Source organism: Saccostrea cucullata, unplaced genomic scaffold, assembly GCF_032062105.1.
Source record: "Saccostrea cucullata isolate Sc308-1 unplaced genomic scaffold, CSIRO_AGI_Scuc_v1 ctg4437, whole genome shotgun sequence".
In the NCBI taxonomy this organism is placed as follows: domain Eukaryota; kingdom Metazoa; phylum Mollusca; class Bivalvia; order Ostreida; family Ostreidae; genus Saccostrea; species Saccostrea cuccullata.
The window spans coordinates 22255-40105 of NW_026931002.1; the positions used below are offsets into that span (position 1 = coordinate 22255).

The 17851-nt window shown below is 33.2% G+C and overlaps 2 protein-coding genes across 3 annotated transcripts; one reads left to right on the top strand and one right to left on the bottom strand.

Moving 5' to 3' along the window:
* Positions 1-105: 105 nt before the first annotated feature.
* Positions 106-3797, bottom strand: LOC134230994 (ribosome biogenesis protein BRX1 homolog). Its single transcript, XM_062712860.1, has 10 exons — positions 3644-3797; positions 3280-3391; positions 2660-2703; positions 2449-2519; positions 1970-2019; positions 1788-1861; positions 1628-1678; positions 1364-1499; positions 883-977; positions 106-621 (listed from the first exon to the last, which is right to left on the bottom strand). Exons 1-10 carry the CDS (start codon positions 3752-3754, stop codon positions 460-462), a joined length of 906 nt encoding a protein of 301 aa, XP_062568844.1. The 5' UTR covers positions 3755-3797; the 3' UTR covers positions 106-459.
* Positions 3798-5728: 1931 nt separating this feature from the next.
* Positions 5729-17605, top strand: LOC134230995 (polyadenylate-binding protein-interacting protein 1-like). 2 transcript variants are annotated; one of them, XM_062712862.1, is made up of 11 exons: positions 5729-5907; positions 6576-6637; positions 8203-8268; positions 10771-10986; positions 11490-11602; positions 14989-15097; positions 15188-15325; positions 15673-15785; positions 15881-16013; positions 16508-16728; positions 17062-17605. In XM_062712862.1, the coding sequence occupies exons 1-11, from the start codon at positions 5790-5792 to the stop codon at positions 17147-17149; spliced, it is 1377 nt and encodes a 458-aa protein (XP_062568846.1). In that variant the 5' UTR covers positions 5729-5789; the 3' UTR covers positions 17150-17605. The 2 variants fall into 2 exon arrangements, with proteins under 2 accessions (XP_062568846.1, XP_062568847.1); XM_062712863.1 differs by lacking the exon at positions 8203-8268.
* Positions 17606-17851: the final 246 nt, after the last annotated feature.

A 17851-nucleotide genomic window follows, 5' to 3' on the forward strand; every position in this document is an offset into this window, starting at 1 on the left:
GCTACAAAAGTGAGTTTATTTCTTGCAAAGACATATCCCAGAGTTACATGCATATGCAACTGCACAAGCTTCATTACCAGTACACAAGCAATACAAAAAGAAAAGTTTCAACAAAATTTCAATATTTATTCAAATATCCATTTCATTTAAGTTCATATTAGGGAGTCTTATGTCAAATGGTCTATTATGAAGGGTTTACATCAGGTAATGTTATATATTGGTAATTTTACAGTTAGTAACTTTGAAGTCATACAATTTATTTCATTACAGTAAAACTTTCACCTTTTCACAATACAGTAATAAGAAAGGTCCTGGTCTTTGTCCAATGACTGAATAAAAAAATCTCTCATTTTATAGATTACTCTCCCTTGGAAATTTAAGCTTGATATATAAATAGTGTTCTGCAATATTGCATAGATCACTCCTGTACAATATCAACCATTTTCGTTTCATCCTTTATCAAGAATCGTCCTGAAAAGCGTCAGGTCGTATCGTAACGAACACCTCGTCTGTGGGGTCGGTCTCGTAAGATGGCTGACCACGTCGCGTCTCCAAGGATTTTTTGGCCTGGATTCTGGACATGTATTTCTGGGCACCCTTCTTCCTCATCAAATGTCTCAGCTAAAATAAGATAGTCATATATGTATTAATCATTAAACTTAAATGTAACGCAAATCTAAAAAGAAAGTAAAAAAAAAATGTAGGAACTCCCTTTACCGTCAATCAGATTCTAACATTTACTAGAAATGAAACAATATAATTTTATCTTTGGCCTTTTTATACCACTCTGTGATCTATAATTAATCCATTGACCATGGGACTATAAATTAAATTCTGTTCCATGTTAAGAGCAATAACAGAGTTATGAGCTGGATCACTTACATCATTTGGAGATACATAATGGGGATTCTGGTATAAAGTAGCTCCTCCAAAGCTGCCATCAAATATTCTGATAGGATTCAAAACAAACCTGGGTCCTAAAAAAAATCTCCAGATATTACAATTTACAAGCACTAGGAAAAAAGTCTTTTTTAACCCTCTTCATAAATAGCAAACACTGTAGCAAACCATTATTTAGGAGAACAGTTTACCATTTAAAATGGTAAATACATTACAAATGGTCACATGTACAAATAACATACAGTTGAACCTCATTATCTTGGACTTCATGGGTCTAAAGAAAAAACTTCAAGAAATAAATATATTTAAAATTCAAGACGTAAGAGAATAAATGGTTGGGACTTCCATATCATTTCAACATATCCATGGTGTTTGAGATATATAATGAGGTTAGAGAAACCAATTTTCAAATGTAGTAATGAGTTCAAGGCTTTCTCTCATATTAAAAACCATTGAAACTAACCAATCTCTGCTAAGGAGCCATCCTCCTCCAGAATCTGGTAATTTCTGAACCAGATTCGGTTGTCAGCAATGGAAAATGTGTACACATGATCAAAAAATGGCTGGCTCTTAGGATGATGGTTTGGCGTACTGAATATCTGCAATAAAATACATTACCAGGTTCACTCATATACTGGTTTCTACCAGCATGTTCACATTTAGATACAATTTATATTTTAAACAAGATAGAAAATTTGAGATATGATCTTTTGACTGACATACAAACCTGTATTAAAAGTTCTTTTAAGAGGGTCCAGTGTGGCTCTTTATCAAACTCCTGAAAGAAATACATTTTTTCCAATCAGTGCCATATTGATACTCAGGAATACCGTAATAATGTTATTAGCAACGTTCAAAAATAATTTATCATTTTTTTTAGTTTTTACCTGGTCAAATGAGAGTAAAGGCCTGGAGCCCTTCAGACAATTCCCAGTCATCTTCAACTCTGACATTGTGTGTACTGTCAAAATGAAATTATTTTAATTAAAAAAATTCTCCTTTATGAGCAGTTTGACTTTTGAAAAACCTTTAGATTTGTCATATACATAAATAAAATGTATCTTCTTACAATTTTCTATCAGGAATTTGGCAGAAGGTCCTCTTGGTACGTTTGACAACCTGCAAAAATAAAAAGATCTTAAAGAGTCTCTCAATTGTATATAATTAACCCAATAATCCATTGCGTATCACTGGTGACATTACATAGAACAATTATCATGTGGCACTATGAACCCTTACTACCACATGAAATATTTACCATCAGTAATTACTTGAAGAATCATTATTGTCAATCAGTAACATAACCCTTTGTACCAGTCATTGGTACTTAGTACCACATGGAATCATTACCACAAAATGCACTTACAAACACCATTACCACACAGAATCATTACCACATGGAATCTTTACCACATAACACAATTACTGAAACCCATTTCCACAAAGAATTAATATCACATAACACAATTACAAACACCCGTTTACACAAAGAATCATTGCCACATGGAATTATTACCACAAAGAAACATTACCACAAAGAATCATTACCACATGTAAAGATCCTGTTTCTTCTTTGCTTCCAGGTAAATACATTTTGAACAATTTCTCATCTCACACATCTGTAAACAAAAGTGTGCCATAAGAAAACTTAAGTAGAGCTGATAGATACATATCTTGAAAACAAAATAACAGACATTTTTTTTAAAGTTGAAAAAAGCTTTTTAAAGCAAATGTGAATATCATCAATCTAGAAACTGACCTCATTGATGACAAACAGTTGATCTTTTCTGTCCATTTTTGATTCTACAAATAAGAAAGAGGTTTAACAGATAATAAAGTTCATTAAGGATAAGTGAATTAGTTAATTAATTGATTCACTTGATTGCTCTTCCTTATATAAACTATTCACCAATCAATACATCATGTTCCTAAAGACAATTGTGTGCAAAATAAAGTGATATGCTTTGTTCAATCCTCGTCAACTTTTTTTATGTACGCTTTTACACAATGTATGCTTAATACAAGGTGTGTAGAACAAGAGATCAAGAGAAATGTTGTATTTACACAATATGAAGATATTGTTTCATAAATGTGAAATAATTTAGATTTGATGGATTGGGAGGATTTATCAAATCTTGGCTCCATTTTATGACTTTATCATAGCCAGAATTCAAAATGTAATCACACAACAAATCAAAATAGGTATTCACTTTCACTTTGATTTTCTTTCATCAGAAACCTTGTCAAATAAATGGATACACTACAACCATAAAAGCAATACATTCAGATAATCTGTCCTAATTCTTCATGAATTCAAAAGCAATTCTCTTAAGATTATTTTAATCACAAGTAAATGTAATGGCAATTTTTAAAACTAACCAGCTTTTGAATGAGGCATAAGGGTCCGTAAGTCATTCATCAAGTGACGGCCCCTGTATGAGATCCCTCGCGACGAAAAAACAAGCACTCTTTCTTTGTTTGTCCATTTTGTCTGTTAATTAAACCAACATATTATATTCTTACTTTCAATAATTTTCACAAATCCAGAACTGAAAATATAGTTTCAGCACAGACTCAATGTGATTTTGTTATATAGAATTGGTGTTACAATAAGTTATTTACCATTCAAAATTTAAATAACAAGCGCCCATGTGGTTTACACACTGTATAGAACTTCATTCCGAATTTACTCAAACATACAAAGAGACAAGGGAATGATTATCGTAATTTCAATGCCTCAAACCTGAGTTTTGGGAATTTCTTCGGAGGATATTGTAGATTCTAGCACTATTTCTTCTCTGACTTTCTTTTTCTTCTTTTCAGTGTGATTCTGTTCGAGTTTTCTTTTCGTCATCGCGTGGAAATGTTGATAAACCTGCGTTTCTGCGGAGCTGTTGTGCGGGTGCTAGTTAATGCGTTCTTGGGAATTTAAAATTTTATACAGTTTTTCTACTGTTTAGTCATTAATTTTTATTTCATAAGCAATTGACATTTGAAAAAAAACATTAACAACAGACTCCATGCCCTTTGTCTATGAAAGAGGTGCTTTTTTGTTTCTTTTTTTTTTGGGGGGGGGGGTAAGCTTTTGAACCAACTTTTTACAATATTTCTCAATATATCAAATTTCTTGCACATCATTGATTATCATGCGCATTTTTATTTATTGTGTTCCCATGTGATTTTTCCCAAATCGTAACCTCTAGGGGTACCTGACAGGCCACAATATATCTAGGCTCCGTTTTGAAATATTTTTTTTAATTAATAATTTTTTTTTTAGATTTTTTGAATGCATGGATATGAGGCGTCGTTATAATACTTTTGAGGTATTTTCTGATATCAAAAAAGAAATTGTTGACATCAATAATTCGAATTCTTGAAAATATAGGGCGCCGTTTTAATATTTAAACTTTAAAGTATTTTCTGATACATGTATAAAAAAAATTGATATAAAAAAATCATTTTCCGATATAAAAAAAAAAATTAAAAAAATAAAAAAAAATCGATTTTTTTTTATATCACAAAATAAACAAGATTCAGAAAATAATTTTCAGATATGATTTTTTTATATAATATCAAATAATATTTTTTGATATCAAGAATTTGAATTAATGATATCAAGAATTTCTTTTTTTTTATTTCAGAAAATACCGAAAAGAAAATATAAAAACGGCACCTCATAGAAAAAATATTTCTTGATATCAAAACAAAACAAAAAAAATAGACTTTTTGATATCAAAAAATCATTTTTCTGATATCAAAATTTGAACTGATTCTCTCTATCACAAAATGATTTTCTAATGTCAAAAATTCGAATGTTTGATATCATAAAATCTGGCTTTTTTCCTGATATAAAAAATCGATTTTTAAATACCGTATAACGGTTATTTTCCGCGGTTGGAATTTTTTTTTGCGATTTAACCCCTAAAAGGTATAGCAAGTTAATTTTTGCGTTTTCAGTTTCTGCGGTTGCACTATACCGCAAAAGATTATTTACGAGGTACATTATAGGATCATCTAAGATTTATTAGAACACTGCCATGATTACGTTTTTTAAATTCATTCAGGCACATGAATGAAAGGTGCATGAGAACAGGCATTTACGCTATTAAACTTGATTAAGCTACTAAAGCTTTTAGTTACTCTTAATAAATATATAGATAATGATAATTAATCCCTTTCATTCATTCATTCATTCATTTATTCTCTCAAAAAACCATACAAATGGTACAAGAGGTACATATATACATATTTACAATAATTATGGACGAGCAGAAATTACAGGAGGACAGACAGTGTCAAAAATCTTTGTAATAAATATACACAATTTTCGTAAAAATGCTGGATCTGTACTTGTCATCAAATTGCAGAATTTTATTATATTTGGATGTACATGGTATCCCTCCAAGCCATAATCTAAAATACACTTGAAATTGCCATCAAAATTAAATCGATATTTTTATTTTAAGCTAAATAAACAGTTGCATAATCATCCAAGCTTAAACTCCCTCCCATTCCCTCCTCACGACATAAAATATTCTGGTTTTAACATATTTTTTTCTCCTTTTCTATTTGTATTGTTTTATTCTGAGACTTCACTGCTGGGATCAAATAGAAATTCTCACAATGCTATGGGTCCTGAGTGGGGGGGGGGGGTCACTATCTAAAATCTGAGACGGCTTCCCTCACATCCTGAAAATTCGAAAATGAATGATTCTTAATTTTCGGACTGTGTTAATTAAGTTTTCTTTTAAAACAGCAAAATTTATTGCTTTGAAAAAAAATTAAAAAATAAGGACACCGAAGCACGAATCACTCAACGTAAGAATTAACATTATTTGTTATTATTTTTAGAAACATATTTTCGCGAAGATTGTCTCACTTATTTTGAGATGTCTTCAGAAGCAGGTGGAAAAGATAAAGATTCTGAAGTGAATGGGACGCCAGTAAATCCAGCCGGTCTTAGGAAACCCCACCAATCTACTCAAGAGAAACTTCGAAATGAACTATGTATGAATCAAATCTCGAATTTACTCTGTTATCTGCACATGTTGTAAATTGATTTACGGATAACCACGTCTTTCGTATAGCTAGATTTTGTATTTAATCATATTGATTAACATTATTGATGCAAAAACTGTAAATTCATAATTTTGGGATATAATAACAAGATTTGTAACTTGCCATCTGGTAGCATCTATAACTGAAATGAAAACAAGAAAGCATTGAATTATGGTTAAATTGCAAATTTTGCAATGTTCTCCTGTTATTTTTTTGTTAACTCTAAATTCGGACCTTAATTTTTTTTAAACGTAAACAACAAATTGTACACGTCATGGAACTTATTTTCAAAGTGTAAATAAACTGCTGCTTTACATGGTATTGAGGTCTGACTCTGTGTTTGGTGTACATGTACTTAACTTCCTTTGCAAGGAATTTGAGTTAATGTTGTTTCAACTAGAGAATTATAGCTGCAAAACTGTGGCCATAAAAAAAATTGCACACAGTCTGATTCAGTAATCAGTATTCTATAACAAAGAGTGAAAGACTAGAGTTTAGTTGAAATTGGTCTAAAACGATGTAGTTTTGTAAAATGAGAACTCGTTATGGGTGCATTTTCAATTGAAAGCGTAATATAATCATGTATATTTTATATGTCACTCTCTTATTGTTTTCAGATTCACCAAAAAAGCCCCAAAGCAATCTCTCAGTTAATGCGCCAGAATTTGTACCTAGGAAGGTTTGTATATTAGATGTAATTTTTATTTTGTTTTTAAGTAGAAAGATGCATAATTACCATATTTAAAAAGTAAAATTGACACATTTTGGGACAAAAGTAAAGAAGTTTACAATCAACTGATGCATCATAATGACAACCATTGCCATCATATTTTAATTTTTGTTAAAGTAGTACTTGACTTCCAATGTTGAAAAAAACACCATGTATAAAAGTTTTATCTTTAGCAGTGCCTGAGTGATTGCAATGCAACACACAGGATATTTGATGTCTGTGTAAAATTAAAGAAAATGGTTTGTCTAATAAATGTCATTGGTCAAATTTTCAGTAATATTAAAATATTGATGCAGGATTATCTTTTGGCTTCAACTTTGTACTAAATCAGAATAAAGTTAGGTGAGAGAATAGATAAGTAATTGGTTAATTGCAGAAAAAAAGAAAGGTTTCTGGGGTATGGGCTTTTTGTTTGCCCTACTGCTGTATTAATGTTATCTTATTGTAATCTGTGTGTCTTTTTCTCAAGACTGATTCACCATTGCTAGAGTTATAGACAGGGAAATGAGCAAAATTATGAGGATAATCACAGCTTATTCTTTGAGGCTGGCACCACTTCTGTCAGTGTGACATACACATTGGAATATAACTCTTTATCAATATTACATCTTCAACATAAGAGACGGAAAGGGTCACTGAAATGTTTATGAGAATATACATCATAGTGAAACAATATCGAAAGTGCTCATGGTCATTTCAGGTTCAATTATTTTTAAATTTTAACAAAAATGTGGTAGTCAAACAAGCTGGTGTGGGATAGTCCATATGAGTATTCATACATAGAGTGTTAATTTAACTAAATTGCTTACATTTATAGGCAAATAGAATGACATGTGTTCTATAAACTTGAACCATTTGTTGAGAATGGGTGATTTTCATGTTCATATTTTAAATAAGACTGTCATCTTACATGAGTACATGTAGAAGTACAAAGTAGAACTCATTGTCTTGTTACAAGGAGTTCATGAATTACTGATTTATTGTGGATACTATGATTTGTATAAACAAAACATGATGACAAAAGATGTGAACATTTTACAGGGAGTGTTTTATTTAATTTAAGTACATTGTAATGATTTAGAATGCAATCTCATCTATTATACCATTGATTGATTTAGTCTGAGTACTAAGCACATTGGACAGCAGATAATTTCAAGTGTGCAAGGCAGCTTCATTAGCTATGCTTAACAAAAATTGTTTTTAATGCTTTATTTCCCATAATTTAGGAAAAAGACAGTCAAAACTACAATCTCTTTTTTAATTTAAATTATCACACTTTATTTATTTATCAATATAATTTCCAATATTTGTACATAACACAACTTTTGGGAAAGCTTTAGTTCTTCTGTTCATATTATAAAAAAAAAAAATGAGAAAAATACAGTGAATATGGACAGATAATTTGCATATCACTTAAAATTAGTTTTAAAGAAAATTATCCAAATCAATCATCACAATTCTTTGGGATACAGTATGCATTAGGACTTTAATTCTTTGGTTACTTGCTTTTGCAGACTACGTTTTCTGTAACAGCAGCCGAATTTGTTCCCAGACAGCAGCCCTACCCTCAGTATTCAAAGGTATAACACATGTAATTTGTATGTGTCTGTCACTTGTATAGGAGGCTAGTCCAGTTGTTCTGTCCTTTCATTTGTTTAGATCTGTATTTTGTCCTGTCCAGTCATCTCTCCTATTGATTGCATGATCTAATGCTATGTAAACTCTTATATTTCTTCATAATATACCTTTCCTATGAATTTTAATCATGGAATTGGTAGTAAGAGGCATGTTTTGATGTTTTCTTATAGATTTAGCATTAGTATTGACAATATATTTTACTTATATTCTTCTGAACTTTCTTTGGATGAAAGATTGAAAGTGGACAAGCATGTATCATCTACAGCCCCTGTCACACTAGAGCTGTATTCCTACAGAGTTGGCAAGGTGTTTTTAAAATTTCTGGGATTGCCATGGAATGGTGATCAAGAAAACTTTCAAAAGGTGATGATTTCATAGCATCTTGACAGTAACCAAGGCATTTCTATGGACTCCCATCATCCCATGGCATGCGTCTACTCTATAGAGTTCATACTGACAACTGACTGCTCTTCTGCAGAGTGCTCATGATGTGCTAGCTAGGAGTTGTCAGGTTATGTTCATGGTTTACACAAGGCATGGACTGCATGCAAAATGTTCGAAGAAATGACATCATTTAAAATGGACATTAAGGAGTCTCTGTTTAAGCACTGTCAAATGTATCAGAAAGTCCATACTGCAGTCAAGTGAGTCATTTACCAATGGAGCTCGTGTGGTGCTGTAGGAAACTCTGCTGTGCACAGCTCAGCTTTCTGCAAGGATGCACCTCGGTATGACAGGGAATTTAAGCACAAGAAGTACAGTTTATACACAAAACAAAACAAGGTTTATGAGGTTCAGTTGGTTACATATCAATAATTCATAAAAAACACTTGAACACGTAGAAAAAAAAAGTATACAATAATGTAAATCTCAAAACTCATACTTGTTTGGCACTCTGGGGGCTACTCATTACTTTCTCTACCTTTCCTTCCTACTCTTAACTGTTAAAGCCACTCCAACCTGATCCCAAAAACACACTAGCCATAACTCTGCCTAGGGCTGATCCCTAAAGGCAAGCACAAATTACAACTCCGGGCTAATCCCAGGAGTGCACAATGCCTGGGGCTGATCCCAGCAGGCTACGAACAAGACAAACCTCTGGGTTGATCCCAAGAGGATGCTCAACAAGAAACATTGCCTAGAGCTGATCCCTAGAGGCAAGAACAAATCGCCACTCCGGGCTGATCCCAGGAGTGATAATGCCTGGGGCTGATCCCAGCAGGCCACGAAACCTGACGGACCTCTGGGCTGATCCCGAGAGGATGTAAACAAGATACATAGCCTAGAGCTGATCCCCAGAGGCTAGAAGTAGAACCCACACTCTGGGCTGATCCCAAGAGTGCATCACGCCTGGGGCTGATCCCAGCAGGCTACATAACCAGACAAAATACTTCAACACTATACTTTAACAATATACCTGGCCACACTAATCCTCTCTCATTGATAGGGTTTGAGGGTATGACAGTTTGATCTTCACTTGTAATTCTGAGCAATGTGTGTGTAAAGTTGGACTTGCATGTGTCATCTAAGTTCAAGAATGATATGCACAGTACTTATACACAATACATGTACTCTCATTGTATGTATATTTATTAACCCCTCTCATTTTACTTACACATGAATGTACTTCCTCACCCCTCCTTTTATTGATGTATTATACACTTTGTAATACCTTTATGTAAATGCTGGATTGTCTTTTCATAGTGAAATTGATATTTTTTTCATATTGATTGGCATGGGTATCCTTTATTTACCAGTTGAAATATATCTCATTAAATGTAGAAGATAAAAATTGCTCTAAGACTTGATCTTTTTTTTTCTCTCTTCCATGGTATATTTTCTCAAAGTTTGAGGTCATTTTGGTGGTGGAGTTCAAATGAAACTTAAATTCATGAATTGAATCTTTCTTTATGAATAGTGACTAACCCCTCTTCCCTTTCCTTGATCTGATGGGTTTCTTCTGCATGTTTATGCCTTTACTATTACTAAAATGATTGGTTTTGTGGACTATATAATCTTAAATTTGAAATTTAGAGCCCTTATTCATTGTAGAAATTAGGCTAGATTTAAAACGCAAATCTGGTTCATTTGATTTAAAATTATAACAGATATAAAAGACTTGCCTAATCAATACACCACTGATTCCATAGAAACAACATTTCCGATTAGATGATATTTTAACAAATGAAATTACTGAAAAGGACTTTAAGTTAATATAATAGGAAGGATTTTGTCATACTTAGTGTTCAGTTTAGACAAGTTTTACTATTATATAATTACAACAAAAAAAAATCAACCTTATGAGACATATTATTGTTGATAGAAGAAAGAAAATATGGAAATCACCTCAGTCTATAAAATGTAAAGACAGTGGATAAAAGAAGGATTTTTTTTCTAGTTTTACCTGTAAATGTCTAATTTTTGTAAGAATGGTTGTTTTACAGAACCTATATGAAGACTTCCAGGATTTACAGATAGGGGAGTACTACACACCGAGCGGGGAGGAGGTCCTGAACAGTTTCCAGGAGACGCTGACCGCTCTCATCAGCCAGCCCGGGAACATGGAGGAACTGATGAGGGTGGTCATCGACCAGATGAAACAGCTGCCAGAGTCTGAACAGTCCATCCAGGATAGTGTTATAGAGATGCTGTTTGAACAGGTAATATAGTCCATCCAGGATAAAGTCATAGAAATGTTGTTTTAACAGGTAATATAGTCCATCTAGAACAGTGTCATAGAGATGCTGTTTGAACAGGTAATATATAAATGTAGAAATTTTGAAATGTATGCAGGAATGAGCAGAGGGGAGGGGGCCGGGGGGAGGGGTTGATTTTCTTTTTCTATAATACTGATGTTTTGTTGTGTTCATTTTCTGGATCAGATATCATATTATTAGCAACATATATATGTACTCCATGTCACATTTTAAAAGCAAAATTTGTTTCCCATACCAAATTTTGGAAATGACAGTCTGATTTTCCAATACATTGTACTACATGTATATAGGTAAAATACCTTCTATGGTTAACATAATCAGGAATGTTTGAAGTAATTTTCCCTACAGAAAGTGATAAAAGTTTTCATGGCCTTTTTAATAAGCCCTCTTATACATTGTTAAATTGTATGTATTTAGAATGATTCTTATGATTTTTCTGCTTACAGTGTGTAACAGAACCCAATTTTCGATACACTGGTGCAAGACTTTGTAAGCTGCTATGTAAAGAATTAAAGTCCCATCCCATATTTAAAAATTTTAGAGGTGCATTTCTTACAAGGTATGAACAGTATTTATTCTCTTTTTTAGCTCTTCTGAGCCAAAGGCTCAAAGAGCTAATGCTATGGCCATTTGTGCGGTGTGCGTCGTGCGGTGTGCGTTAACTTTTTAGAATATGGGCCATAACTCAAGAACCCAATTATTGTCAAATTTGTCACAGGGTATCCTTGGCCCAAGGGCTACCATTTATACTAAAATTAGAGGTGGGACCCTAAAACAAGGGGAGATAATCACGAAAATAAAACCAAAAGTACTGGTTGCTAAAAAATCTCCTCCTCCAGAACCACCAGGCAGATTTTCACCAAACTTACATACAAGGGTCGGGATATGTTGAAGATTAAAAATTGTTCAAGGCATGACCCTGGGGCAAAGGGCGTGGTCTCAAGGTCACTTCAAAGTTGACCAAAATTTATACTTATTAAAAACGTTGATATTTTGCTTACTATAAAGACTAGAATCATCAAATCTTGTAAGTTGATGCATCTCAGGACTTGACATCATGTTAATACAAAAGTAGGTCAACTTAGGGCGGGGCGACAATTTGGAATCAAAGTTTTACATAGAAATATATAGGAAAAATCTTTGAAAATCTTCTTCTCAAGAACTACTGGGCCAGAAAAGCTGAAACTTATGTGCACATGGAAGGATCCTGGGGTAGTGTAGATTTCAAAATGTCTAAATGTCTATGATCAGTGGGGTAGGGTGGGGATGCATTATGTATTACAATGGGGAAATCTGGTAAAGAACAGAATTGTCAACACTTCTCAGGTGAGCGATGTGGCCCATGGGCCTCTTGTTAAATTTTATGGGCTTTTGTTTTCAAATTGATTTGGAGGCATATTTTGGACACTTTAAGGCTTATGATCATAAAACTTTGTCAGTTGGTGCATCTTGGGTCCACAAACAACATCAACTTAAAAGTAGGTCATCGTGACCTACTTTTTGAATTTCATGGCTAATCTTTTCTAAAACATTTAATCCCATTATTTCAGACACCGAGAAGTTTAGAATTACCAAATCCTGTAAGCTGATGCATCTAGAGGCCTTAAAACATATTTATCAAAAAGTAGGTCACTGTGACCTACTTTTTGAACTTTGCAGGCATTTGTTTTCAAATTGTTTAAAAGGCATATTTTGAATACTATTAGACCTATGATCATCAAATTTTGTCTGCATCTTTGGTCTTCAGAAAATGTCGACCAAAAAGTAGGTCACTGTGACCTAATTTCGACATTTTATGGCTAGTTTTAAGTATCTCGGGTACTAATTGGCTTAGAATCATTAAAATTTGTCAGTTGATGCATCTTGGGTTTTCAGAGATTAACGACCAAAAAGTAGGTCACAGTGACCTATTTTTGACATTTTATGGCTAGTTTTATGTATCTCAGGTACTTATTGGATTAGAATCATCAAACTTTGTCATTCGATGCATCTTGGGTTTTGGGAGAATGTCGACTAAAAAGTAGGTCACTGTGACCTATTTTTGACATTTTATGGCTAGTTTTATGTATCTCAGGTACTAATTGGTTTAGAATCATCAAATTTTGTCATTTGATGCATCTTAGGTTTTCGGAGCATGTTGACCAAAAAGTAGGTCACGGTGACCCACTTTTGAATATCTCAGGTACTGATTGGCTTAGAATCATCAAACTTTGTCAGTAGATGCATCTTGGGTTTTCGGAGAATATCGACTTAAAAGTAGGTCAAAAGTAGGTTAGCTGCAGATCTGTAGCGTTATGGTTTTGTATAGTTGTCTTGGACCATAACGCTACAGATCCCGTAATGCAAAAAAGGTGCAATTTAAGGCGCAATATTTTTTGCGCACTTTTGGGGAGAATTTTTCTACTTTCTAGCTTTGTTCAATCAACTACCTTTCACTGCCTAATTCTAGACACATTCTGTAGCCAATATGTATATTCATACACCTCCCAACCATTTATAGTTGTCTCTACAGGCAATAAACTGGCTTGAAGTGAATTTTCAGCAATCTAACAAATAATTTTAATCAAGCGAGTTTATTACTTGTAGAGACGAATATAGAGGGTTGGGAGATGGATAAAATATACAGATAAGTTAAATAATTTGCCTAGAATTAGGGAGTGAAAGGTAGTTAATTGACCGTTGCTGGAAAGTGGGGAAATTCTCCCCAAAAGTGCGCAAAAAATATTGCGCCGTAAATTGCACCTTTTTTCTGTAGCGTTATGGTCAAAGACAACTATACAAAACCATAACGCTACAGATCTGCAGCTAAAAGTAGGTCACAGTGACCTACTTTTGTCATTTTATAGCTATATTTAGGTATTTCGGGTACTTATTGGTTTAAAATCATCAAACTTTGTTATTTGGGTTCTTGGAGAATGATGATCAAAATATAGGTCACGGTGACCTACTTGTGACATTTATGGCTATATTTAAATATTTTAGGGTACTTTTTGGCTTAGAATTGTCAAACTTTGTCAGTTTATGCACCTTGGGTTTTCAGAGAATGTTGACCAATAAGTAGGTCACTGTGACCCACTTTTGAATATCTCAAGTACTTATTGGCTAAGAATCACCAATCTTTGTCAATTAATGCATCTTGTGTCCTCAGAAAATTTCAATCAAAAAGTAGGTCACCATGACCTACTTATAGTATTTTATAGTTACATTTAAATATCTTCAGCCCTAACTGGCTAAGAATCATTAAACGTTGTCAGTTGATGCATCTTGGGTCTTAGGATAGACTGTATAATTTATCAGAAGAGCGATTCAAGGCCCTTGGGCCTCTTGTATATGTTTATTTTAGCTCTTTTTAATAAAATGAGATGAGCTCGGCTATACTCCAGGTGTTGGCATCAGAGCCCTACCTTAAGTTTTAGAAGCAAGTTTATTCCCAAATACATGTACTGTGAAATCATTAGATTTCATGTTGGCTCAGTTTTCATGGAATTTGTAGGTACATCTCGTCTGTGAATTGATACCCTCCCATAAATCAGTAAAAAGGGGATAATAAATGAGTAATATTTCATTTTGTACATATACACAATATTATGTCCACATGAACCAGTCCTGAAAATCCACTTAAATTGGTCTCAATAAATTCCACAGTAACTGAAAGCTTTACGTGGACCAGACTTGCACAAATGATGCATCCAGGGATAAACTTGCTTCAGATGCTTTCATATGACCTACATTTTCTGAATGAATGACTAGGTTGAAGTTTAAGGAGCATATCCATTCTAAGTTACATGTACTATAATGTAAGCTCCAACTGGACCCAACATGCAGATGATAAGTCTAGGATGTACACTACACTATACTACATGTATTTGAATTACAGTGAATATGAACTTTTTATAAGATGGTGTACTTTTGTTTTGACATCTAAATATTTTTTTCTCTTTTAAGGTGTAAAGCAGAATATTTGAAGAAAGATGAAATGATAGCAAATCCCCAAATGGTGGACCGTCTTTGTGGATTCACAATGTTTATAGGGGAGCTCTTTCTCAACCTAGAGGTATTTAATACATTTCAGCTATTTTAAGTGATCTCCAAGGCTGATTTTTATGTTCTGACATGTCATGAACAGTAAAGAATTTCTTTGCAGGTTGAAAAGGAAGTTGGTGGGAAAATGACACTAGAGAAAATAGGAATATTACGAAGCCCTGTCTTGAAGGATCTTTTATTGATTCTATTACAACATCCCACAGATTTCACTGTTAAATGTGCCACACAGCTGCTTAAGGTAGGACAGTATTTTGAATTTATAGATACTGTGAAATTGTTAATATCTTATAATATTTTTACGTTTTTTAGGGTACAAAAAAACCCATGAACTTATAAATTCCACAAATGTTAAATTTTCTACAACTAGTCTAAGAGTACATGTATTATCCTTGCTAACTCAATTTTTCTCTTTAAACTTTTTTTACCCCACAAAAATAAGTGATTTCCCAGTAAAAAGATTTAATATGCATTCTTTACTTTTAAATGAAGGATTGAAATTTTTTATAACTCAGCTAAAGAAAAGTAAACATCGAGGTATTTAGGTGAACACTGTGACCCATGGGCCTCTTGTTTTTGTCTTTAAAGCTGACAGGGTCCACAATAGAAGATACAGCTTATTTAAATACTACATCAGAAGGTTCTTATGATGAAGTATTTCTACAGATACGACAGTTAGATACCTACCCAGACCTAAATAGGTATGTATTTAAATAATCTTTTGATTATTCAATTTGCTTACTTGTACTTCCTACAATACTGTTATTATTCATGTATAACTTTGTCCTCTTTTCAGAACTAGCAAGTGCTTAATAAAATCTGTGATAGATTTAAAAGACAATAATTGGGGAAGATCTAGATCATCAAATCCTGTAACACCTGAAGAATCTTATCAACCAGTCTATCAACAGGCAGCAGAATTCACACAGGTATTTAAAAATTCATGAAGTCCTAAGTTATTTTAAGGTTTCAGTTCAGCCAATGAAAATGGTTTAAGTAATGCCTGATGTACCCTCCTTAGTTGCCTGTAAATGAAATATATGGAGATAACGAACAGCATTCAAGCTCAAAAGTCTATCAAACAATATAAAATAGGAGTAGAGCAAACACGGACCTCCGAAACATCAGAGGTGGGATCAAAATATGACTCACCTGAGCCAAAGATTCAAATGAGCTTTTCTGATCAAAAGTCTGGTGTAGAACATTGTTGTCAGCATTGTCATAAACTTTCACATTTTCATATTGAATACAGAATATTGTCAGCATTGTCATAAACTTTCACATTTTCATATTGAATACAGAATATTTTCATATTCACCACAATATAGTAGTTTTAAAAAATCCTTTTACATTGTGAATGTTATATATTTTATCCTTACATTTAATCCAAAATGCTATGGTATAAATTTTCTTATCTTTCCAGAATGAACCTGTATTTTACAATCAGCAAGGTCAGCCAATAACAGCTGAGGAGGCTGGCTATTACGACCAAGCGTACAACAGCTACCTACAGGAGGAGGAGGAATACGCACGCTGGGAGGCGGAAGGATTCGAGGAACAAAATGCCTGGGTGGAGGGCGGCGACTACCAGGCCTGGTCATCAGACCCTAACCAGCTGGAGTACGATAATGGATACTATCAAACGTAAGGGTCATTTGTCAGTAAATAGTAGCCATTTGATTTAAAAGAAAGAAAACATTTAAAGTTTTTCCATGAGAGAAAAACCACTTGTATATTTTTTCTTCTTATCTTTGAAAAAATGAACAAATTAATCTGAATGGTAAAATTACGAAAGTTTTAATTATCAGAAAAAATGAATAAACAAAGTGAATACTAAACACAACTTGCAAATAAACAAAAGATTTATACATTGAATTTTAAAAAAAAAATTTCATTCCATTGTTGTAAATGGACTAATAACTTCCTAAATAAGAGTTTCAACAGTAGTTATTGTTGACTTTTCTCATATCTTTTTAGGGGGCCATACAGTGAAAACTACATGGACGAGGAGATAGAAGCCGCCTATGAAGAGTTCCTCCGACAACAACCTCCCCCGCCCCAATAGCAGAGCCTGTCGACCAATCAAACGATGTCCTATTGTACATGTTGTCAATTTTCATTTGGACAGCCAATAAGAAAGTGCTCGTTTACTCTTTTTTTAAAAGTCCAGAATTATGTTACAGTTTACACTGTGTTCAGTTGTTCCCTAACTGTTAATGTAAAAGTTGCCTACAGATGGTGTACAGATGTAAATAATACAATGTCCAGTTATATGACTTACTCTGAATTTAAAAGCAGTATAAAAAAAAAGTAAATAAATGTGCCTTAAAAAATTCTAAAAAATGAGGCTTTATTACCAAAATGATTGTAGAATGTCCTAAGGTAGTACATGTATTAGTAACAGCATTTAACTGTTTTTTAATGATGAAAAACCATACCTAACAAGGTGATAGAATTTAAAAAAAAAATCAATGTAGTGCAATATCTCAACTAAAAGCTCATGATGGAAAACAAAGTAATGTTGTCTTATGAAATTTAATGTGTAAGGCAATGTACATGTATTATAATATCTTCCTTTTTAAGTTGAAGTTCAATAAAACTGGAAAAATCATCTTTGTTTGATTCATTCACAGCATTTTCAAGCAATAAATTTCTGGACAGAACCATTTCTCAGACTGTTGACAAAAATGTGGGATTAGCATGCATCAAGATTTTTACAGTGGCATTATTATCTAGAGAAAGCATATTTGAAAAAAGTTTATTTTAT